The sequence below is a fragment of the Schistocerca nitens genome, chromosome 2 (assembly GCF_023898315.1).
Source record: "Schistocerca nitens isolate TAMUIC-IGC-003100 chromosome 2, iqSchNite1.1, whole genome shotgun sequence".
Classification (NCBI taxonomy): domain Eukaryota; kingdom Metazoa; phylum Arthropoda; class Insecta; order Orthoptera; family Acrididae; genus Schistocerca; species Schistocerca nitens.
In genome coordinates, this window is record NC_064615.1 from 287521528 (window position 1) to 287546712 (window position 25185).

The window sequence follows — 25185 nt, forward strand, 5'->3', positions numbered from 1 at the left end:
GGAAGGGGGAACTGATGTCCCCGATTGTTGGGAGGGTAGATGGAGCAGGAGCAACAGGTTGTGAAGGGGGTTGGTGGATTCTGACTGATCTTAGAGCCGATTCGTGATGATGGGAGAACCGTCGTTGCAGCAGCGGTGTAGGTTGACGTCATTGCCACAGGATGGAGCCGCTCGTATTTCCGTCTAGCCTCGGGGTAGGTCAGGCGGTCCAGGGTCTTATATTCCATTATCTTCCTTTCTTTCTGGAAAATCCTACAGTCCGGCAAGCAGGGGGAATGGTGTTCTCCGCAGTTAACACAGATAGGAGGCGGGGCACATGGAGTATCAGGATGTGAAGGACGTCCACAATCCCAACACGTGATGCTGGAAGTACAGCGAGATGACATGTGCCCGAACTTCCAGCATTTAAAACACCGCATCAGAGGAGGGATATATGGCTTTACATCACAACAGTAAACCATCACCTTAACCTTTTCGGGTAAGGCATCACCCTCAAAGGCCAAGATGAAGGCACCGGTGGCTACCTGATTATCCCTCGGACCCCAATGGACGCGCCGGACGAAGTGAACACCTCGTCGTTCTAGGTTGGCGCGTAGTTCATCGTCGGACTGCAGAAGAAGATCCCTGTGGAATATAATACCCTGGACCATGTTTAAACTTTTATGAGGAGTGATGGTGACGGAAACATCCCCCAACTCGTCACAAGTGAGCAACGTCCGTGACTGGGCAGAGGATGCTGTTTTGATGAGAACCGACCCAGAGCGCATTTTGGACAAGCCCTCCACCTCCCCGAACTTGTCCTCTAAATGCTCCACAAAAAACTGAGGCTTAGTTTGCATAAAAGATTCACCATCGACCCGCGTACAGACAAGGTACCGGGGTGAATAATCTCCACTGCTGTATTTAGCCATGCGTTCCTCCCATGGAGTGGCCAGGGAGGGAAATGATCGTGGATTGAATTGCTTGCCGTTGAGGTTAGACCTCGATCGCTTAGAGACTGCTGGTGGAGGCCCACCAGCGAGAGATGATGTACCACGCTTCATTGCGGGTCATCCGCCCTGATGCCACCCACTCCGACCAGGGGCTCTCCCCACGGGCGCCACCCAGCCGCAGCAAAGACCACCTGGCAGGATGGCCTTTGCCGGGAGTCCCGATGCCCCAGAGGGATAGGCATCGACTCCTCGGCATACGTGGGGAGGTAGCAGCTCAGGCATCAGCAGTGTGATCCCTGTGTAGTCAGGGGGCTACCACCAAGAGGGTACATGACAACCCCACCACAATGGACTGGCTACCGTGCTGGATGTCGGGTGTCGAAATATCCATGTACATCACGAGGGCAAAGATGGAAGTGCACAATGGAGGGAATGTATGCTACCCGGAACACACTGCAGCCAATGTGGCCGGAAGCTCGATGGAAGTCCAACTCCATGACAATATCGGGTGTGCCAGATCTTAGGGCAAGATGGATACATAATACACCACGTAAGGCGTCCTTCCCCAAATGGTACGCACTAACAGAAAATTTTGAAAGAGAGTGGTCAAACCCCTTAGGGGACCAACACATTAAGGCCGAAACGTTTGAGACTCCTTTTAGTCACCTCTTACGACAGGCAGGAATACCGCGGGCCTATTCTTACCCCCGAACCCGCAGCGGGGATCGTTTGTCATGTTTTTTGTAGAATGCTCTTACACAACCTGGGGTGTTTGCCACTTACGAGTAGAATGACACAGGGAGCACATGTGGTTTTATCCAAATACCATGCTTGTACTAAGTATTACCATCTACATCCATACTCCACAAGCCACCTGACAGTGTGTGGCAGAGGGTACATTGAGTGTATCTATCGGTTCTCCCTTCTATTCCTGTCTCGTATTGTTCGTGGAAAGATGGATTGTTGGTATGCCTCTGTGTGGACTCTGATCTCTCTGATTTTATCCTCATGGTCTCTTCGCTTGACTCCTCGGTGACTGTATGTTCTCAAAACTTCAACAAAAGCCCGTACCGAGCTACTGAGCGTCTCTCCTGCAGAGTCTTCCACTGGAGTTTATCTATCATCTCCGTAACGCTTTCGTGATTACTAAAGGGTGGAGAGAAGCACTGCAGGGACTAGACTGCCAACAGGCACAGTGGTGGGGTAATGCGAGACGGAGAGGTGGGGGGAAAAAGAGCGAAAAAGGAGAGAAGTGTGAAAAGATGGGAGAATGCATTGCACAGGGTGGCACACAAGGAGGGTGGGGGTCAAGAGTACAGAGGAGGTGATGGGACAGAGGGTGTGGAAACTGTTAGGTGGAGGGTGTGCGAACAGTATGTTACTGTAGGTAGAAGCAGTGATAATTTCGTGTGGAGAATGTGATGTCAGGATAACTTCCATTTGTGTAGTTTGGAATAGTTTGTGATGAAGGGGAGGATCCAGATGGCTCAGATAGAGAACCAGCAACTAAAGCGAAGCACGTTATGTTCACCTGCATATTATGCCACAATGTGGTCTACTTTGCTCTTGGTCACAGTTTGACAGTGGCCGTTCATCCTGATAGACAGCTGGTTAGTAGTCATACCAATATAAAAGGCTGTGCAATGACTACAGCAGAGATTATATATGACATGGCTGGTTTCACAGGTGGCACAGCCTCTAATGGGGTAGGATAAGCCTGTAACAGGACTGGAATAGGAAGAGCTGTATGTATGTATGTATGGATGGATGGATGGATTGATTGGGTAGGCCTTGCACCTGGGTCTTCCACATAGATATGATCCTTATGGCAAGGGGTTGGGATTAGGATGTTTTGGAGGTTGAGTGAGTGACAGAACACCACTTTAGGAGGGGTGGGATGTCCCTCATTTCAGGGCATGATGATAGGTAGTCGGAACCATAGAAAACAATGTGGTTCATTTGTTCCAGACTGGGGTGTATTGGGTGAAGAAGGGGGACACTCCTCTGTGGGTTGGGGGTGGTGGGAGAATTGGGGGTGCGAGGTGAATGGCATGGGAGATCTTTTTGTAGACAACATCTGGGCGTAGTGCCAGTCTGTGAAGCCATAGTGAGACCCTCAGTATACTGGGCAAGGGTGGTCTTACCACTGCAGATACACCATCCCCAGGTGACCAACCAGGCTGTATGGCGGAGAGTTTTTGGTCTGAAAGGGATGACATCTGTTGAAATGCAGGTACAGTTGGTGGTTGATTGGTTTAATGTGGACAAAAGCGTGAATGGAGTCATCAGCAAGGGGCAGGTCAACGTCCAGTAAGGTAGCAAGGTTGAGGAGTACCACGTGAAGCAGATGAAAGAGAAGGTGTTAAAGTTATGAAGGAATGAAGATAGGGTGTCTTGGCCCTGAGTCCAGATCATGAAGATATCATGATTAGGGGTTTGGCATTTTGGGAGGCTAGGAAGATCTCCTCTAGATGGCACATAAACAGTTTAGCATAGGAAGTGCTATGCGAGTGCCCATTGCTGTGCTGCGGATTTGTTTACATACTTTCCCTTCAAAGGAAAAGTAGTTGTGAGTTTGGATAAAGTTAATTAGTTGTATGAGGTATTGGGTTTAGAGTCTGAAGGACATTGGAAAATGTATTGTTCAATGGTGGTAAGACCACGATGGGTGCCGGTGTGCGAGGAGGCGGCATCAACAGTGACGAGTAGAGAACTAGGTGGTAATGGGGTCGGGAAGTGGTGAGTCTGAAGGAAGTGGTTCGTATCTTTGATATGGGAGGCCAGATTTACAGGCAACTGGTTGGAGGTGTTGGTCAATGAGAACCAAAATTCAGTGGGGTACAATAACCATCCACAATGGAACATCCAGGGTTGTTTGATTTGTGGATCTTGGGGAGTATGTATAAGCTGGGTGTGCAGGGTGACGCAGGGATGAGGAGGGGAATGGATTCAGGGGAGAGGTTCTGGGAGAGGCCTAAGGCTTTAAGCAGGTATTGGAGGTTGTGTTGGACTTCTGAAATGGGATCACTCTGACAGAGTTTATAGTTGGAGGAGCCAGATAATTGACAGAGGTATGAGGGGATTGGCATGGGAGATCTTTTTGTAGATTGTGATTCATAACAACAGTGGTGGAACCTTTGTTGCAGGTAGGATGACCAGGTCAGGATGTGTTTTTAGGTTGTGTATGGCTACTCTTTCTTCAGCTGATAGGTTGGTGTTCTGAGGAAGGGATCTGGAAAAGGACGGTGAGGCCAAGCTGGAGCTATGGAACTCCTGGGAGGTAACCAGCATATGGTTAATTGGGGGTAGGGCTGGGGGGGGGGAGATCACGGTTGGATGGTAGTATGAACTGGGAGTGGCACAGTTCAATGTTGAGCTTAAGTTGCTTTGGTTGGAGGTAACAGTGGCAAAGAAGTGTTTACATTGCAGGGATTGGGAGAAGAAGAACAGACAAGCTCAGCAGGTTAAATATGAGTGTAGAGCCAGCTAAAGGTGAAGCTTTTCGACAGACAAACTTCTGTGTGGTTGAGTGTTTTGGCGGAAACAAACAACTGTGTTACTGGAATGTTTTGGCTTCGGATTTCTTGGAGTGCTGGCAAGGAGTTGAGGATATGGCTAGCTGAAAAGTTCAGCTAGACAGAGTTTAGATTATATGAGCAGTGGACAAAGAGGAACATTATAGGTAGGATAGGGGTTAGATAGTGGTGACCCGAGGCAGCAGTAGGAGGATGTCAGCAGGTTAGATAACTTACGAAGGTGGTGTCCTGAAGGCTCCTCCAGGTGCTGGAGGGCAAGGGATTCAACTTCAGAGATGTGATGTGTGTGTAGCACAAGGATTGCACAGTAGCAGTACCTTGCACAGGGTGCAGAGGTGGTTCTGGGATGCCTGTGCCATGGATATATGTTTTTATAGTACCATGTTTTTGATGACCAGAATCTGAAAGATGAAGAAGTCACTGTGAAAGGGGGGGGGGGGGGATCCAGGGAAAGAAATTTTTATGGTTAGGCTGTTTGTGGCAGGGGGGGGGGGGAGAATTACATGGTTTAGGCAGCATAGCATGCAATACTGGGTTTTACCCAGGGAAAGCAATACTTTTCTGCACTGGTGCCCACAGGTGGAGCAGGGGTCCATTGTGGCAAGGATGGTATAAAGGAAATGGGAATGACACAGAAATGGGCAAAATAATGTGATGATTGTTGTGAGAGGAGCTGGATAAGAGGAAAGAGGTATAAAAATGTGTAAATACACAGAAAAACACCCACAGATACTTAAAAATATGAAAAATGCATGAAGCCACATAAAAATATGCACAAATTCATTGAAAATGTACAGAAACATGGAAGAAAAAGAACAGGTGAGGTATGGAAGTGTGTCTGTTGCAATAGGGGACACTGCTATCCATTCCGCTTCCCCACCCCCTCCAGATTGTTGCTTCATTTCCATCTGACAGTCGCATGCTGGTCCAAGCTGCCAGAGTTGGCAGTCATGTGTGAGTGAGGTGTGCTGGCTTGTGTGAATGAATGGTGTGTTTTTCTCTTTCTTTTTCTGATGAAGGCTGTGGCCAAAAGCTAATGTGTAAGTGTCTTAACTGTGCCTGTCTGCAACTAAACATGTCATCTTCGCTGTAAGTAGTGCACTATCTTTTCCTTACATTGTGACATTTTCAGTTGTGCATTCCACTATTTGTGTTGGAGGAAACAACAGCTCCTCTCTCAGGTTAACAGTTTTATCACACTTTCAAGCTATTAAATTTGTCATCACAATTATATACATTAATTACTTAGCAGCAGGGATGATTCTTCCTTGAAAGGTGATGCCATGAAAAGCCAGTGACTGAAGCGGCAATAGCCATCTGTCCTCAAAGTGAAGAAGGAAGTAAAGTTAGAGTTTAAAGTCACACCCTTATCTAGACTATTTGATGTAGAGCACAAAGTCTGCTGAACAAGGATGGTGAGCAAACCATCTGGTTTTATCCTGGAGTGATTTGAGGGAATCACAGGAAACCTTTAACTCTTGGTTTGACAGGATGATTTGGACTCCAGATCTCCCAAATTTCGGTGCAGTGTCTTAACCAGTGTGCCAACTGTTTGAAGTTTTAGAATGTGCTCAGTAATGAAACATTCTTTCCGTACAAACTGCTTATGCTGTTTCAGTCACAGGACTGTGATTATCAAATGAGAAACAACATAGCATATAGGTTCATACATCCACAAGCCCACCACTCCCCTCCCATCACCCCCCCCCCCCCTGAAAATGGAGTATAGATTTTTTTATTCATTGCAAAAGCCTCACACATTTCCAGAAGTGGTTGCCTTGACTGGACAACTATCAATTCTTCAGGCTATAGTAAGTTTCTTGAGTCACCTATAAAATGTATTTCTTGATGCATGACCAACTTATTTCTATTGAAAATGACAGTTTTTGAGTCTTGTCCCCTTCCTTCATCCCACTCCCGACACCAAGATGATTTCTGTGGGCACCCATACATATTGCAATATAACGTCAAGTGGATTGAGGAAAGAAGAATAGAGAAAAGAGGAAGGGAAGGGGAGGGGAGGGGAGGGCCGGTATCATCACTGGAGAAATTACTGTGAGAACACAGCAACTTTTAACCACCAGGATGTAATGTACGACGTAATTTCCCACTTTTAGCAGTAACTTTTTTTTGTTGTGCGTCTATAAAGATATAATACAATGTACTAAGAAAGACATAACAGGAGAACAACAGCAGGCATATATTTAACATTTCGAACAATAAAAACAGTTACAGCAGAAAGAGGGAAATTTTCATTGCTTAAAGAATTTATAGAGGCTGTGATCCTGTTATCCAACATGCTAATTACTCCAGTCACAAAGGATGGGGAAGGGGGAGAAGACTTACAAATGGCCACAGAAGTACATCAGCAATAAATAATTGCTAGCATTTTTGTTTTGACAACTGAATGCAAAAACTTCAGCTACTACTAGGATTATAGCTTAAGCACTACACTACTTTTACTTTTTCCTTGAAGGAAAAGAAAGAAAGATTAGGGTGAAACATCCTCTCAACAACTAGAGCAAAGGGCAGAGCATAAGCTTGGTCCAGGGAAGGATGCAAAAGGAAATTGGTTGTAGTCTTTTCAAAGGAACTGTCGTGGAATTTGCCTTCAGCAATTCAGAAAATTTAAATCTGGACAACTGCGAGACTAGTCTTCACCTTTTTTGGTAACAAAGTAAAGGTAAGGCATGACACCTTGTATCACTCCTGTCTAGAGCCCACGTATCGGGAGAATGACTCGTGCGTGCATAGTGACAGATGGTCTGAAGCAGGTTAAATTGAGTATGTAGTTCTACTACTCATCTATCATAGTCCAGTAGTGCACAGACATTCAAGAAAAAGGTCAAGAGAATGCTCTGTGAATTGTTCTGTTTATTTCTTGAAGTTTTTTTTGTTTGTTTAAGTTTGTACAGTTTTGTATATGCTTTTAGTAGTGTGAATGATACATGAATGTGGTCTAAAGTAAATATGTAGATTCTTGTTCTACTGATAAACACTGTACGAACTAGCATGAGAAATTTGAGACAGTGTGAATGCAGACGGGGAATTTTGTATCATAATACGTTAAGTAAGTTTATGGTAAAAGGAAAAATAAATCAAGTGCAAATGAAAATAGTTAATAACGATAAAGTATGAACAAAATATCAAAATGTTAAATATTTATTTCGGGAAAAGTACACTTCGAAAGTCTTATTTGTTGATTGGTTAGTCATAAAAAGTGTGGACTAATGCAAGAGAATAATGTTTTTCTATTGGCCTTAAAGAAAACTGACCAATCAGAATGGAGCATTCTTCATGCGTCTTTTCTCTTGGAGATATAGAATGCTGTCAGTAGTCAAAGAGTTGGAGCCCAGCCTCCCAATGGTATGGTTGTGTGCGGGATGAGCTCCAAAGGACATTGTAATTTTCCCCGTTTTAGTTGTGCCACATGTTCCAAAAGTGTTTTAAAGTGAAGGCATATTTATTCCGATGTGTTTTTTAGAAAGCACGGCAGATCGGTGACTAAAAACCTGAGTGCATTAGACACCGATTAACTTTATAGAATGGCAAGCATTTTCATTTAAGAACAATCCATGCTTAGTAGCTATTCAGATTTCGGGAAATATGTTACCATAAACTTGCTAATGTGAATGAAAGGGTTTGTGCATGACTGTGGTAAGATTAGCATGGGCTTGGCAGTGAAAGCGTTAATTATTAAGGTTCAGAATATACCAAAGTTTTGCCAGTATTTTCACCTTTCATTCAAAATTAAGACCTTTTCCCAATTCTTGGAATAGTTACGTTGTATGCAGCCTGGTGTAAGTTGCAGTACGGCAGGTTTCTGCTCGGCTTTCCTATTGGCAATCGGCTGCAATGAGTTCAGAAAAATGGTTAAAATGGCTCTGAGCACTATGGGACTTAACATCTGAAGTCATCAGTCCCCTAGAACTTAGAACTACTTAAACCTAACTAACCTAAGGACATCACACACATCCATGCCCGAGGCAGGATTCGAACCTGCGACCGTAGCAGTTGCGCGGTTCCGGACTGAAGCACCTAGAACCACTCGGCCACCACGGCCGGCGGCAACGAATTCACAGGTAGGTGCAGGTAAAAGGAAGAAAGGAACCGCACCACCACAAAGGGGCTGAGGTAGATTCCAATAAGCCATATGCATATAGTTTCCTACACACGGTCCCCTTTTTTCTTGCCCAAATTTGATGTCATCACTCAATTTCGTTTTGACATAAAGTAAAAAAAATACTTTCTCAAGATTTCAAATTGCAGATAAGAAATAAAGTACAAGCCCATGAGCGTGTATACACATCCAGCACTTTGTCCATAATTGTCAATGTCCTTTCTATTTTTAAATATCCATAAAAAAGTGAAACAATGGTCAGCTGATTTTCTTTCTGAGTTTATATACTGCTGATATTCCTATTTGTTGCTAATTGTTTTAGTATCAACAGTCTGTAATGCTTTATATGATTTTCTCAAATCACTTCAGAAAAAAGACAGTTATTTAAGTACTACTGTGGTATTTCTTTGTTGTTATCACTTCATGTTTTCATAATTGGAAAATGCTAACAAATATGCCAGCCATACAGATATATTTGCACAGGGAAACAAACACATTGCTGCAAACACTGTCACTGTAAACAATAACTACAGAGAGACAGGCTCATTCCTTCTTAATCAGGCAGGAATGATGATTAAACAATCTAGGATAATACAGTAAGCAAACAGAAAATTATGAACACATTACCTGTGAAAGAGTGCATAGACTACTCATTTGTATTCCATACTGAGCAACATTTTGTGTACCGCCTTGCTCTCTATCAACAACAACGACTGCTTCTGTGACAACAAGGCCCTCTTGTGTCAAATCCTGTTTGGGGAAAAAAGGATTTTTTTACATGGTTCAAATATTTATAATTAATGTTGTTACCAGGACTAAACCTTCTTTCAAATAGAAGCAGTAACAAATGATAGTCACAAAATTGGCACACTTAGCATTACAATCAGTACAACAAAATTTTACAGAATATATCATCTATAAATTCTACATCAGAAAATAAGTGCTTCAGTTGCTACAGCTACATATGTTTGTTTCAAACAATTAGCAACACTAAATGTTAAAAACTTATATTATGAGACCAGCTCTGTTAATATGCTTGGCCAATAAAGTGTAACAGACTTTCTATAAATTGTTTGTACAACACATTCTTTGTATTTAACAAATTTTGTGGTTTGGTATTAAATGTAAAATCTTTATTTTTAGTATGAGTGTGTGATGTAGGTGATTCAGTTAAATAAATACTCTATGATAACTGTCTCAGCAAACAAAAGACTACATCTCCATCTATTAACTCCATTTCTGGCAATGAAATAATGTTTCAATGGCTGTTAATATTTATTCCAATTCTATAATTGTACTCTCCACTATGCTTATCTAAAAATTCTTTATTAAGATACTTCAATGTTTTTCTGCCTCTCATTTTTGTAAATTTAAAGAAGATTTGTTTTGTTTTGTTGTAGGGCACAAAAACAACTGGAGTCATATGTGCCCGAGTCAAAACTGCAGAACACGAAGACAGAGAGGAGTTAAAAAATGATTAAATGTCAATCCCAATTGACATAGGGGTAGACAGCCAAAAACAGGGACATGAGAAAGGGCTACAAAAGACACCACACAGAAATGGAGGCCCAAAACTAAAAATTAAATAGCTTTTGCCATATTGCTTTCACGGATAAAAAGTAAAACGCGGTTGACAGCCTGCGCGTCATTTGCTAAAATGCTCGATAACTCAGACGGCAAACTCAAACGGGAACGTAAATGGTTAAAAAATAGACATTTCATCAGGAAGTGGCAGACAGTTAAAACTTGGGCGCAATGTGTACGAAGTGGTGGGGAGCACCACTTGCTAAATAATGATGGCTAAAAAGGCAGTGCCCAATACACAACCTAGTTAAAGATGACCACCTCCCAACGGGAGGGACGAGAGGAGGTCGTCCAAACCGCTGGGAGGGGCTTGATAATCCTGAGCTTATTCCCATGAGGAAAGGACCAATGGTGATGCCTAAGGGACACCACCTCCTGACAGACAGCAACACAGAGATCTAGTGGGCTGAGGAACGAGGACTGCAGCTTTGGCAGCAGTGTCAGCAGGCTCATTTCCTGGCATGACCAGGAACCCACAAACTTCAAACTGGTTCCACCAAGAATGAGTGAAAGTTTTCCTGGACCCGCTGCAGTAAGGGATGGGCGGTGTACAGTGCACATAGACTTTGAGGGGCACTGGGAGGGTGAGCAGAGATCACAATTAAAAAGTCTGTGTCACTGGATGTACTCGGTGGTCTGAAACATTGAAAAGAGCTCGGCTGTAAATAATGAGCAGTGCACCAGAAGCCAATGTCTAAAACAATGCGTGCCAATGACGAAGGCACACCCAACACCACAGTCAGTCAGAATGCGATCAGTGTACATACAGGTGCTATCGCAAAATGCCATGCGAAGGTCCTGAAACTGAATGTAATAGAACGAAGCGGGAGTAGTGTCTTTAGGAAGCGAATGAAGGCCAAGGTTATCATGGACCACTTCATGGATCCAAGATGGTGAAGGGTTCACACCCACTGGGAAAGTTGCAGGTAGTGTGAAGTTATGCTACTGAAGTAAGCACCGAAAATGGACTCCAGGGGGTAACAGAAGAGGGAAATGCTTCACACTGGCGATCGAAGGAATCACCAAAGGAGGTATAGGATGGGTGGACATGCATGGCAGACAAATGGCATGCATACCTGCTGAGGAGAAAGTCACAGCGGCAGGACAGTGCTAGTTCAGCAGCTTCGGCATACAGGTTCTCAACCAGGCTAGTGTAAAAGGCGTCAGTGGCCAAACTGATGCCGCGAAGGTGGATAGTGTCTAGACGGGGCACAAGAGGGACAGACATGCAGACGCATAGACAAAGAACCCATAGTCGAGTTTTGAACGGCATCCCAGGAAGCACCATTGAGGAAATTGAGGGACTGCTGCCAGGTAAGACACATGGGAGAACCAAGAGAGTTTCCTATAGAGCATGAGCTCCAGGAATTTCATAGGTTCAATGGCCGGAAGAGCAACAGGCCCAAGATGTAAAGACAGTGGGAGAAACCATTTGCACTGCCAGAAATTCGTACAGACGGTTTTGTCAGGGGAAAAGTGAAAGCAATTGTCGCTGCTCCAGGAGTAAAGACGATCAAGACATCGCTGAAGACGCTGCTCAGTGAGACAGATCAGTGGAGAACTGAAAACAGATGGCAAAATCGTCAACAAAAAGGGAGCTGGAGATGCCTGGCAGGAGACAGGCCATTATAGGGTTAATGGTGATAGCAAAGAGGACAATGCTGAGGACGGAACCCTGAGGCACACTGTTTTTCTGGATAAAGATATCTGACAAGGCAGAACCCACACACACCTTGAAAACTTGGTCTTTTAAAAATTCATAAAGGAAACAGGACAGGCAGCCACGGAAGCCCCACGTGTAAAGAGTACAGAGGATACCAGATCTCCAGCAGGTGTCACAGGCCATCTGCAACTTGATAAACACTACCACAGTCTGGGATTTTCGCAGACAACCATTCATGACACGGGTGGATGAAATAACAAGACGGTCACCTGCAGAATGCCGCACTCAAAATCCACACTATGCAGTCGTTAGTAAATTGTGAGACTCAAGCCACCATAACAGACGGGCATGAATCATACGTTCCATCACTTTGCAAATGCAGCTGGTGAGAGAGACAGGGCAGTAGCTAGGAGGGTTTTTGATCTTACTGGGCGTAGGTATGAGTATGACGGCTGCTTCACACCAACGCCCTGGAAATGTGCCTTGTGCCCTCTGCCCAGATGCGGCTGTATTTGTTAAGCAGAAAGTGCTTGCTCGGAAGAGAAAGGTGCTGCAACATCTGAATGTGGACAGCATCTGGCCCTGGGGTGGAGGACTGGGATGAACTGAGAGCTTTATCTAGCTCCCTCATAGTAAAGGTGGAATTGTAGCACTCAAGATTCTGGGAAGAGAAGGGTATCGCCCAAACCGCCTCCACTCGTTTCTCATGGAAGAAGGCTGGGTGATAGTGGGAAGAGCTCGAAATTTCTGCAAAATGGCGGCCCAAGGTGTCAGAGGTAGCAATAGGGTCCACAATGACATCGTCAGCGACTGTCAGGCCGGAAACTGGTGAATGGATCTTGGTGCCAGAGAGCGTCAGAGGTTGGCACAAACTACAGAGATAGGGGTGTAACTGTTAAAAGAACTAGTGAATGAAATCCAGCTAGCTTTTTTGCCATCTCAAACAACGCAGTAACACTTTGCACGCATCTGTTTATAATGAATGCAGTTTGCCATTGTAGGATGGCATTTAGAATCGCAGAGAGCACATCTCCGTCCGTGAACTGCATCGTGGCATACCTTAGTCCACCTAGGGATTGGGACACGGCATGGTAAAGAGGAAGTGCAAGGAACGGAACGTTCTGCAGCAGTAAGGATAACGTTGGTGAGATATTCCACCTGGTCATCACAACTGAGGAAATCATGTTCTTTGAAGGTCACCAGGGAGGAGTAAAGCCGCCAGTCAGCCATAGTAAGCTGCCATTGGGTCTGAATGGACCACTCAAGACGATGGGCAAGCTGGGCAGTGCACCAGGATAGGTCGAAATGGGAATAGGTGTGCGAGGAGTCGGAAAGGAAAGTCGGTGCTCCAGTGTTACGGCAGAAGAGTTCAAATTGGTTAAGAAGGTCAGCCAAGAGGGCACCTCTCTGACAGGTTCTGAGAGAACCCCAACGGGGATGATGTGCATTATAGCCACCGAGTAGCAGAAATGGAGGAGCTTGCTGCCCAATAAGCTGAAGGAAGTCTGCCCTGGTGACATCAAATGATGGATGGACATAAAGGGTACAGAGGGAAAAAGTCAGGTGGGGAAGGAAAAGGCAAACTGCCGCAGCTTGAAGACTGGTAGTCAGCGAGATGGGTCAACTATGAATATCATCCTGCATGAGCAGCATGATCCCCCATGAGATGTAATGCCGACCTCAGGGGGAGGGTCAAAACAAACTGAAAAGAAATGTGAAAGCTCAAAGCGGTTGTGAGGACGCTTTATTGTTTCCCATCGGCAGAGTACAAGAGGATGCTGCAATGCTAAAAGCAGCCACAAATCTTCTTTGTGGGACCGAAGGCCACAAATGTTCCATTGGAGGAGAGTCGGTGGCTGCCGAGTGACATCCTATGAAGACTCGCTGCTACGGAACACAGAAGCAGGAGGATCCTGCTCCATTAGGTCCACAGAAGTATTGTCTTGCTTGTGCTGTTGGTCTGTGGAGTCCAATGCAGAAAAATAGTTGGTGGTGCGCACCGGCAACAAGGAGGCTGGCTGGGCTAAGGCATCACTAGGCAACACCATTGAAGAGGATCTTTGAGTCGGCGAGAAAACTGTTTGCCTTTGTCGGACTTATAGCCTTTCCAGTTAGCAGAGGAAGACCCAGGTGTTATTTGGTTGGAGGGACATAGAAAGTCTTCACGGGAATACTACTACTGTCCTTTCCGGCCTACTGGTTGTGTAGCTGGTGGCTTTGTCCCTTTAGGCGAGGATTTGACGTCTGCTTGTACAGCTGAACAGGGTGATGGCGATGCTATTTTGGCACTGTGCGATTTCACAAGCTCAGAGCTGAATTCGAGGTCGCATGTCTGTGTGACCATATCATACACGGAGAGAGAGATAACAAGAACAGAACTGTAAGTGCCAGATGGCTGAACGCAGGGTTTGTGACTAGCCAATAACTTGCGAGCGACTGGGTAAAGCGCATTTTCCTTTACCCGGATCTCCTGGACAACTCTCTCATCAAGATACACTGGACAGTCCTGAGAGGAGGCAGTATGACCATTATTGCAGTTGACACAGCGGGGAGGATGCGTTGGACAACCACCCTCATGCGTATCCGTACCACAGGTTACACATTTGGCTGGGTGTCAATCAAACGGTCTAGTGTTGTTGAAATGATGACACTGGTAGCAGCACATCAGGTTCAGAATGTATGATTGGACTGAATTTCATTGGCTGCTTTGATCTTTGACAGAAGCACCACTTGATCAAAGGTGAGAGAAAGTGTGTGGGTGGGCACTAAGCAGGAATCTACCTTTTTCATCACCCGATCCACGCCACTGACACCCTGATCAGAGAGGTAAGATTGGATTTCAGCCTCAGTCAGACCGTCGAGCAGCCTAGTGTAAATAACACGGGAAGAATTCAGAGTTATAAGGGCCTCGACACGAACAGGGTAGCCATTGAGAAGCAAGGCAGCAAGCAGTAGTTGTGTCTGCGAATCAGAAGTAGTCTCCAAAAGCAAAGTGCCATTCCATAAATGACAGCAGGATTTCACAGGGCCGGGAATTGCACCAACACCTTTCTGAATAATAAACGGATTTACTGTGGTGAAGGACTGACTGTCTTTAGTACGTGAGACCATGAAGAACCGTGGTGCAGCCGCATTAGGTGATTGTTCACACCTCAGGTCACACCTTCTGAATACCTGACAGAGGGACCAATCGGCAATTTGGGAATGTAGCACCTCAGGCAGTCACCTCTTCCTGGTCCTCGCCTGTACCAGGGGGTACGTGAGAACCCTACGCATCGACCCAGGCCTAGGGATTACGCTTAACTCAGTCACCTGTTACGTGTTAGACGCATGGGCCGGCCTCCAGGAGCACACAGGGAGGAAGAAGAAAAAGAGGTTCCTCCGCTTTGGCATTTGAGGTTCCAGAGGAGAAGAGAAACAAAGAAAGAAAAAGGGAATGAAAAACAGTGGTGAGACTGTTCTTATGTCAGCAACAGACAATGCAGAACATTCCCAATAGCACCCCAGATGTGTTCCCAAGGGAGGGAAAAAAGAATAGCATGAGGATAGACATACAGCACAGGAGAGAAAATATGCTGCAAAGGCTTGGGCCCCATGGTAGCCAAGCTCAAACCCATCAAAAAGTGGTGAGCCCACAGGGGGGGGGGGGGGGGGGGGGGAATTTAGAGAAGATGACTGATAAGGTTCACAAGTATACTCTCATCTAATTCTGAAGCTGATACGGTTAAGATACAGGGAACAAAGGTTATCTACAAACTGTACAGAAAGTAATTTGCTGTTAGAAGAGTTGAAGGACCTAAAAGGAAAGCAGTAACTAAGAAGGGCGTGTGAACAATTTTAGCCAGTCTCCCATATCATTCCATCTGTATAATGAGCAAGCAGTAAAGGAAACTAAGAATAAATTTGGAAAGGGAGTTAAAGTTCAGGGAGAGGAAATGAAAGCTTTAAGGTTTACCAATGACATTGTCATTCCATCAGAAACAGCAAAGGTCTTTGACAATCAGCTGAACAGAACTGATAAGATCATCTGGAAAAGAGGTAAAAAGAGAAACATAAATATAAATAAAACAAAGGTGTGACATGGTGAAAGTAGCAGATGAGTTTTGCTATTTGTGCAGTAAAGTAAATTATGAACGCAGAAATATAGGGAGTATAAAATGCAGACTGGTAATGGTAAATAAAAAAAACTATGAAAATGTTAACATATACATAAGTACTGTTTGTAAGTATTTTCAAGTTTAGCTTATATGAAAGTGAAACCATGGACAATGAACAGTACAGACAAAAGGAGAACAAAAGCTTTTGAAATGTGGAGCTACAGAAGAATGCTGAAGATCAGGGATAACTAATAACTAGTGATGAGGTACAGAGGAACTGATCAAGAAAAGAAATTTATTGCACAACCTGAACACGAAAAGGGTTTGGTTCGTAGAAAACATCCTCTGGCATCAAAGAATTGTCAATTTTATGGTGGAGGACAGTCTGGAGGGTAAAAATTGTAGAGGGCCACCTAGGCTTGACTTCAGTAGGCAGGTTCAAATGCATGAATGTGACAGCAGTTACGCATAGAGGTAAGGCTAGCACAGGACCAACTAGCATGAGAGTTGCATCAGACCAGTCTTTGGACTGAAGATAACACCACCACCACCACCACCACCACCACCACCAACAACAACAACAACAACAACAAAGATGTACGCAATAAAATGACCAAAACTCGAGGTAGGAATATCAATAATGTAGGAAACAACACATTGCTACTTACCGTAAATCAGACATGTCAAGTTGCAGATAGGCACATGTAAAAGACAACTGTCTTATTTGTGGCTGTCTGCAGTTTGACATGTCTTCTAAGATGTAGATAAAATGGATGGAATGAGAAATTCTCTCTCAAATTAATAAAGAGAGTTTTGAGATCTTGTAAATTCATTGTTAAGGTCAGTTTTTTGGAGATTTGGAAAGCGAGGACAAAGATCTATGAATAAATAAAGAATATGAGTCAGATCATCAGGTTTTAACAGCCAAAACATTCAGTATGTTGATCACGCACGAGTTCACTGAACAGCAACTTGTGTTACTGTCTAAATTGTGTATTTTCTCTTCCAAGACAGAAGTGTTGAAGTACTGAGCACACACAAGTGAAATGAGACAAAAATAAGATACATTATCACAATTTTCACTATTATGAAAAATGATCACATGCGAAATTCAGCTCTTCACCTGAAAAAATTCATAAGCTCATTATTATTTGCTGCAATGGAACTTCACACTACGAATGATTATTGTTTAGAGAAAAAGTATAAAAGATTCAGTTTACACATCTCTGCAACTTTATAATCATAAGTGGTGCAAAACACTCTCACATTGCACAAAGATGCAACAATATTTAATTACTGGACATAATTTATAGAAACTGTGGAAAACATAAATTAGAATTGTCTGTCAAGGATTTCAACTTTGCTCTTAAATAGAAATCTGCTATCTTAAATACTGTGTGATCTCATTCAGCACTGGCCACCGTGTAAATGTATGTGGCAACAATTATTAACAAATTACTAATCTTGTCATATCCATGTCTGGACACCACTCGCATGTATGTATATCAGATAGTGAAAAGATAAGTATCCTAAATGTAACATCTGACAAGTTTCATCATCTCGGAACATGTAATGCCTACAAAAAACATTAACATATTGCAGCTTATTAGCAAATGTATACAGTACTGAATGGCAAACGCTTTTTGCTCAATCAAGTTCCTTTCTGAAAAATTACTACTACTCTAAGTTTAACTAATAAATCTAACAATTTAAGAGAAAATGCTTCATACACACAGCTTTTACACAGAAATTTCTATATATGTCAGTAACAAAATGAAGATAATGGCTAAAGTACACAATGTCAAACTGAAAGTACTTAGACGTGCTGACAGATGATCAGGAGTTATTACACACATAAATGTTCACTAACTTACCATCATGCTTGAACCTGAGAATCTCTACCTCTCAAACACAGCAAACTACACACAGTCCATAAAATTACTGAAACGCAGGTTAAACATTTTGCTTGAAAATGGCTGCACAAATGAAATGTGGTCGTTTATAAAATAAAAATAAAATAGATATAAAAAAAGACAACGCAAGAAACTATTTTCTTTTGTAAAATTTATCATTCCTGTGGCTAGAGATGGATTTCAACTACTATCCTACCAGATACAAAAGCAATTTCTTACCACTGTGCCACCTCACTCGGCAACAATATCACAGATAAATAAACTCTATGCTATATGATAGGAAATCAGATGCCAAGGTTTTTTTTTTTTTAATGTAATCACACACTGTTGTTGATATGTCAGAGATGGCACGACAGTCTTACAACCAAAACCAGTAGCAAAATAAATTATCATTACTAAAATAGCAGCTTGTTGGCTGTTCACAATTTCATTATTTTAAACACATTAAAGATATATACTGGTGGGGCAAAACATTATGACTACCCGCTTAATAGCATCAATACAATACAGCAGCGATTCTGTATGGCATAAATTTGACATGTTCATGGTAGGTTTCCAGAGGTATGTAGCATGAGCTGGTACATGACAGTTCCACCGGGATCACATTAGTGGAATTTGGTGATCAAGACATTTACGTGAGTTCACTATTATGCTTATCAAAGCACTGTAGCAAAATGATGACCTTGTAGTAGAGTTATCCTACTGGAGTATGCCACTGCTATCGGCGATGATGACATCGAGCATGAAGGGTTGCAAGTGGTCCACAATAGTGTTCACGTAGTTCACAGCTGTCATGGTGCCTTTAATTACTACCAGAGCTCCCATGAAAGTCTGAGGTGAATGCCCTCATAATATAATACTGCCCCCACTGACCCGAGTCAGTAGCATGGCGCATATTTCCTGCAGCCGTTTCTCTGGATTACGACCTGGTGTTACAAAAAATGGGACTCAGGTGCCTGCATTAGCACTGTACTCTGTCATTAAGTCTGCTATGGATTGCCATTTATCCTATATTACTAAGCAGGCAAGTTTCTGAAAATACTTTGTGATGAGGCATGGATGTTCAATACCACATTGCCCAGGGGTAATTTTTTTTACCATTTTTTACCAACATTCCATAGGCACTAACAACAACAGCAGCATATGAACGGCCAATCAGCTTCTTTGTTTCCAAGATGCTTGTTCCCAAATGCTGGGCCACAGCACACTGCCCTTTTGTCAAGGTCACTTATGTCAGTGGATTTTCCCCTTTTGTGGCCTGTATCATCGCTATGATGATTCCCTGCTAATCTTTCCGCTACCAATATACTTTCCATACCTCACCAAGTAACTGCATTGCCACTTGGTGGCATGCTGTAGGCAGCTGTTTTAAAATTTTGCCCCATCATTTTACAGAACAATTTTAATGTTTTGGGGAAATTAATATTGAATTCAGTCAGTGGACGAGGTAGTGTTTGTTATGCAGATGAAGATGATGACTGTATGTACAGAAAAGAAATAAACAGAGGCATGTAAATGACCTGGAGTGGTTTTGGGCAACCAAATTACATTTTCCAAATTGAGCTTTTAACATGTCTAAAATGGTAAGTTTACAATTAGTGTGCATTACTAGCTCTGTCTGGTACTGGAAGATGAAATTTCAATCTGAAAAACCATCCAAAAACTACAGGTTGCTCAGTGTGTAATTGAGACAAAGGTGTTGGAATTGGTTAGAGAGACAAGAAAACAGACTGACCTACAAACTGATTGGAGAGGCTGATAGAATTGTGACTTAACTGATACTAAATGGAAGTGTGTTGGACATGTAGTTAGGCAAATGGATGGAAGATATTCCATGGAAGTATTTTGTTGGAACTGTAGTAGCCACCAGAAAGATCGCGGGAGGCGCACATTGGCACGGCACGTCACGGGCGGTAGTGGCCGCAAGTAGAGTCCCGTCCACCTTAGGGCACGCGAGAATTCGGACGCGACCTCTGCCGGCGTAACAACAAGAACAACAACAACAACTCCGGCAGCACAGGCCGTGCCCAGTCAGTTAACATCGGGCATGCCTAGGACACAGTCCCGGTCTACGCTAAGTGAAGTGCGACGTAACGTGAACAGTATTACTACAGGAACCCAAAAGATAAAAGTGACCAAGACAATGAACAAAGGAAAAGTAGGTAGATGACATTAGAAAACATACAAGAGCAACACAGAGTTGTAGAGCTGATGACTGTTATGCATGGAAAAATTTCTACACTGCATTTATTCCACAGTGGATGTAAAATTGCTGCTGCTGATGAACTGGACAGATTTCTCTGTTGGTATGATGCACTGATTACAGAAAGCTCAGGAAATTAGAACAAATTAAGAAATTGTTAGCTATTACACTAACAAATCTACTCAGCTTCCTATAGTTCATATGTAACACTGCATCAACTGTGAACCACAACAGATCAACCACAAATGAGCAGCTGCTATCAAATCGATAAAGGAGCCTCAGCACAGAGAGAGGGTGAGGACCTGGACTTCTGGTCACTTGTTTTGTTTTGTTTGGCTTTAGGGCGCAAAAAACAACTGGGGTCATACGTGCCCAAGTCAAAACTATATAGGCCTAACACAAACTCAGAGAGGAGTTAAAAAGCGATTAAATGTCAATCCCAATTGACATAAGAGAAGACAGCCAAAAACAGGGACAGGAGAAAGGGCTATAAAAGACACCACACAGAAATGGAGGTCCAAAACTAAAAATTAAATGGCCTTTGCCATATTGCTTTCAAGGCTAAAAAGTAAAATGCAGTTGACAGCCCGCACATCATTCGCAAAAACTGCTGATAAATCAGACAGCAAACCCAAGCTGGAACGTAAATTGTTAAAAAAGGGGCATTCCAGCAGGAAGTGGTGGACAGTTAAAGTTTGGGTGTAATGTGTACAAAGTGGTGGGATAGCGCCACTTACCAAATGATGACGGTTAAAAAAGGCAGTGCCCAATACGCAGCCGAGTTAAAGTAATCTCCTCCCGGCGGGAGGGCTGAGAGGAGGTCGTCCAAGGCACTGGGAGAGCCTTAATAAGCCGAAGCTTATTCCCACGAAGAGAGGACCATTGATGATGCCAAAGGAACACCACCTCCTGACAGACGGCAACGCACAGAGCATCAGACTGAATATAGGTACTCGCGGGCTGAGGTATGAGGACTGCAGCCTTGGCAGCAGCGTCAGCAGTCTCATTTCCTGGCAGACAGACATGACCAGAGACCCACAGAAACATGACATTGGCTCCACCAAGAGTGAGCAAGTGACAGTTTTCCTGGACCTGCTGCATTAAGGGATGAGCAGTGTATAGCGCACAGAGACTTTGGAGGGCGCTGAGTGAATCTGAGCAGAGGACACAATTGGAAAGGCTGTGTCACCAGATGTACTCCGTGGCCTAACACAAGTTGACGAGCTTGGATGTAATTACTGCTGACCCCACGGTCAGTCCAAGAGCCATCAGTTCAGACAAAGGTACTATCACAAAGTTCCATGCAAAAGTAGTGAAACTGGAGGCGACAGACCGAGGCTGGTGTAGCGAATAAAGGACAAGGTCAACATGGGCCGTTTCATGAAGCTAAGGTGGTGAAGAGTTCACACCCACTGGGAGTGTTGCAGGTAGTGTGAAGTTAAGCCACCGTAGCAAGTGGAGAAAGCGGACTCCAGCAGGAGGTAACAGAAGAGGTAAGAGCCCCATACTGACGATCAAAGGAATCATCAAAGAAGGAGGCATAGGAGGGGTGGCCACACTTGGCAGACAAACGGCAAGCATACCTGCTGAGGAGAAAGTCACAGTGGTAGGACAGTGGTAGTTCAGCACCTTCAGCATACAAACTCTCAAGCAGGCTGGTGTAAAAGGTGCCCGTGGCCGGACAGATGACATGATGGTGGATAGTGTTGAGACGACGTAAGAGGGATGGGTGTGCAGACACAAACAAAACACCCATAGTCAAGTTTCAAATGGACAAGGGACCGGTACAAACAGAGAAGGACGGTTCCATTGGCACCACAGGAAGAACCATTGAGGACACGTAGGAGACTGCATACAGCGGGCTGCCAGGTAAGACACATGGGAGGACCAAGAGAGTTTCCTATTGAGCATGAGCCCAAGCAATTTTGTAGTTTCAATGAATGGAAGGGCAACAGGCCCAAGATGTAGAGATGGTGGGAGAAACTAATTGTGCCGTCAGAAATCCATACAGACTGTTTTGCCAGAAATTGGGGTATGGATCTTGGTTCCAGACAGTCGTCAGAGGTTGGCACACATGACAGAGAAAGGGGTGTAACTTTAAAGAACTAGTGAATGAAATCCAGTTAGCTCTTTTGCTATCCCGAAGAACGCAACGACATTTTGCACGCATCTGTTTATAACGAATGCAGTTTGCCAGTGTAGGGTGGTGGTTAAAATGGCTCTGAGCACTATGGGACTCAACTGCTGTGGTCATCAGTCCCCTAGAACTTAGAACTACTTAAACCTAACTAACCTAAGGACATCACACACACCCATGCCCGAGGCAGGATTCGAACCTGCGACCGTAGCACTCACGCGGTTCCAGATGGTTAAAATGCGGAGAGCATGTTTAAGTGCGCAAATTGTGTTGCGGCATGCCTCAGTCCACCAAGGGACCAGGACACGACATGGTAGAAAGGAAGTGCGGGGGATGGAATGTTCTGCAGCAGTATGGATAACATTGGTGAGATATTTGACCTGGTGGAAATCTCATTCTTCGAAGGTCAATTGGGAGGAGTAAAGCTGCCAGTCAGCCATAGGAAGCTGCCATTTAGGCGTGCACGCGGATGGAGTAGGGGTCAGCAAACAGATAGCACACAGGAAAAGGTCACTCAAGTAGGTGTCAGAAAGAAAATATCACTCAAGACAATGGGCAAGCTGGGCAGTGCAGGATAGGTCCAAATGGGAATAGATGTGCGAGGAGTCCGAAAGGAAAGTGGGTGCTCCAGTGTTCAGGCAAAAGAGGTTAAGTTGGTTAAGAAAGTCAGCCAAAAGGGCACCTCTCTGACAGGTTCTGGGAGAACCCCAGCAGGGATGATGTGCATTAAAAGCAAAAATGGGGAGGTAGCTACCCAATAAGTTGCTGGAAGTCTGCCCTGGTGACAGCAAATGATGGATGGACATATATATAATACAGAGGGAAAAAGTCAGATGGGGAAGGAGAAGGTGAACTGCCGCAGCTTGAAGATTGGTAGTCAGCGAGATGGTTTGACTACGAATGTCATGCCGTATGAGCAGCATGACGCCCCATGAGAGGGAATGCCGACCTTAGGGGGAAGGTCAAAATGAATCGGTAAGAAATTTGAAAGCTCCAAGCGGTCGTGAGATCGCAATTTCATTTCCTAAAGGCAGGGTACAAGGAGACAATGTGACGCTACAAACAGCCGTAAATCCACTTAGTGGGACCGAAGGCCGCGAATGTTCCATTAGAGGAGAGTGGGGGCATCACCCCGGCGGCTGCCGAGTGACAGCTGGGGAAGAGGTGGTCCCCAGAAGCATCAGCTTACTTTTGCTGAGAAAAGGTTGTTGTTGTGCACCAATGACATGGAAGCTGGCCGGGTTAAGGTATCATGTGCCGACACCATCGAACAGGATCTACGAGGTGGCGAAGGAGAAGACCCTTTACCTTCGGAGGACCTCTTTAAGCCTTTCCAGTTAGATGAAGACTCTGGTGGTGTTTGGCTGGAGGAAGTCTTCACGGGAGTACTCCTCCTGTACTTTCCAGCCTACCGGTTGTGTAGATGTTGGTATCGCCACTGGAGGCAAGAGTTTGATGGCTTGTTGCACACCTGGATGGGGGATGGTGATGCTACCTTGACACTGGGCGATTTCACAACTTCAGAGCTGAATTGGAGGTCGCATGTCTGCATGGCCATGCCCTTCATGGAGCGAGGGGTAGTAAGAACAGAACTATAGGTGCCAGTTGGGAGAACACAGGGTTTGCAATTGGCCAGTAACTTATGAGCAACTGCACAAGGCATCATTTCCTTGACTTGGACCTCTTGAACAGCCCGCTCATTAAGATACACTGGACACTCCTGAGAGGAGCCAGCATGGCCACCATTGCAGTTTATACAGCAGGGAGAAGGATGTGGACAATTGCTCCCACGTGCATCCCTACCACATGTGATATTTGGCTGGGTGTCGACAACACGTTCTAGTGTGGTTGAAACGATGACACTGGTAGCAGCGCATTGCGTTCGGAATGTATGGCCAGACAGCGGCAATTTAATAGCCTATTTTGAGCTTGGATGGAAGCACCACTCTATCAAAGGTGAGAAATAGGGTGTAGGTGAGCACTAAGGAGGAATCTATCTTTTTCATTACATGATGAACAGCAATAACACCCTGATCTGAGAGGTGAGACTGCATTTCGGCCTTGGTTAGACCGTCAAGCAGCCTGGTGTAAACTACACCGTGGGAAGAATTCAAAGTTCTGTGGGCCTTGACACAAACAGGGTAATTGAGGAGAAGCGAGACAGCACGCAGTTGTTGTGCTTGAGAATCAGAAGTGGTCTCCAAAAGCAAAGTGTCATTCCATAAACGAGAGCAGGATTTCACAGGGCCAGTTATTGCCTCTACACATTTCTGAATAATGAATGGATTTACCGTGGCAAAGGACTGACCATATTCAGTAGGTGGGACCACAAGGAACTGCGGTGCAGCATGAAGGTTCTTTGAATCATCAGCCCCATTGCGTTTACGTTTTGTAGAAGTTGAGTAGGTAGATGATTGACTCATCGCGAGAAAATCCCCCATGAATGCCAGTGTCTCCAATGGCATGCTCCTTCCAACTGGGGGGGGGGGGGGGGCCTTCACAAGGAGGCACACTCGCATTAGGTGATTGTTCGCACCTCAGGTCACACCTCTCGAACACTGGATGGAGGCACCAATTTGGGAAGGTTATAACTCAGGCAATCACCCCTCCCTGGGGCTGGCCTCTACCAGAGGGTACGTGCGAACCCTACCTGTTGACCCGGGGCTGGGAATAACGCGTTACCCAGTCATCTGGAACACGTCAGACGTGTGGGCCATCCTTCAGGAGCACGCAGGGAGGAAGAAGAGAAAAGAGGATCCTCCAACGCCGAAGTGGAGGAATGAGAGGAGAAGGGAAACAAAGAAAGGAAAGCGGACAGGAAAACAAAGTGAGGCTATTCGCACTTCAGCAACAGGATGCAGAACACTCCCAAGAATACCCCAGACATGTTCCTCGAGGGAGGGGAGAAAGAATAGCAAGAGGATAGACATGCAGCTTGGAAGGGAAAAAATGCTGCAAAGGCTTGGGCCCCGTGGTAGCCAAGCACAAACCCGCCAAAGA

At 44.6% G+C, this 25185-nt stretch overlaps 1 protein-coding gene across 1 annotated transcript in view; it reads right to left on the bottom strand.

Moving 5' to 3' along the window:
- LOC126236041 (uridine 5'-monophosphate synthase) overlaps positions 1-25185 on the bottom strand; it is a 131306-nt gene that overhangs the window by 90468 nt on the left and 15653 nt on the right. Inside the window, exon 3 of the mRNA XM_049945075.1 lies at positions 9216-9338. Within this exon, the coding sequence (XP_049801032.1) occupies positions 9216-9338 (123 nt within the window). The remainder of the gene's footprint in view (positions 1-9215; positions 9339-25185) is intronic.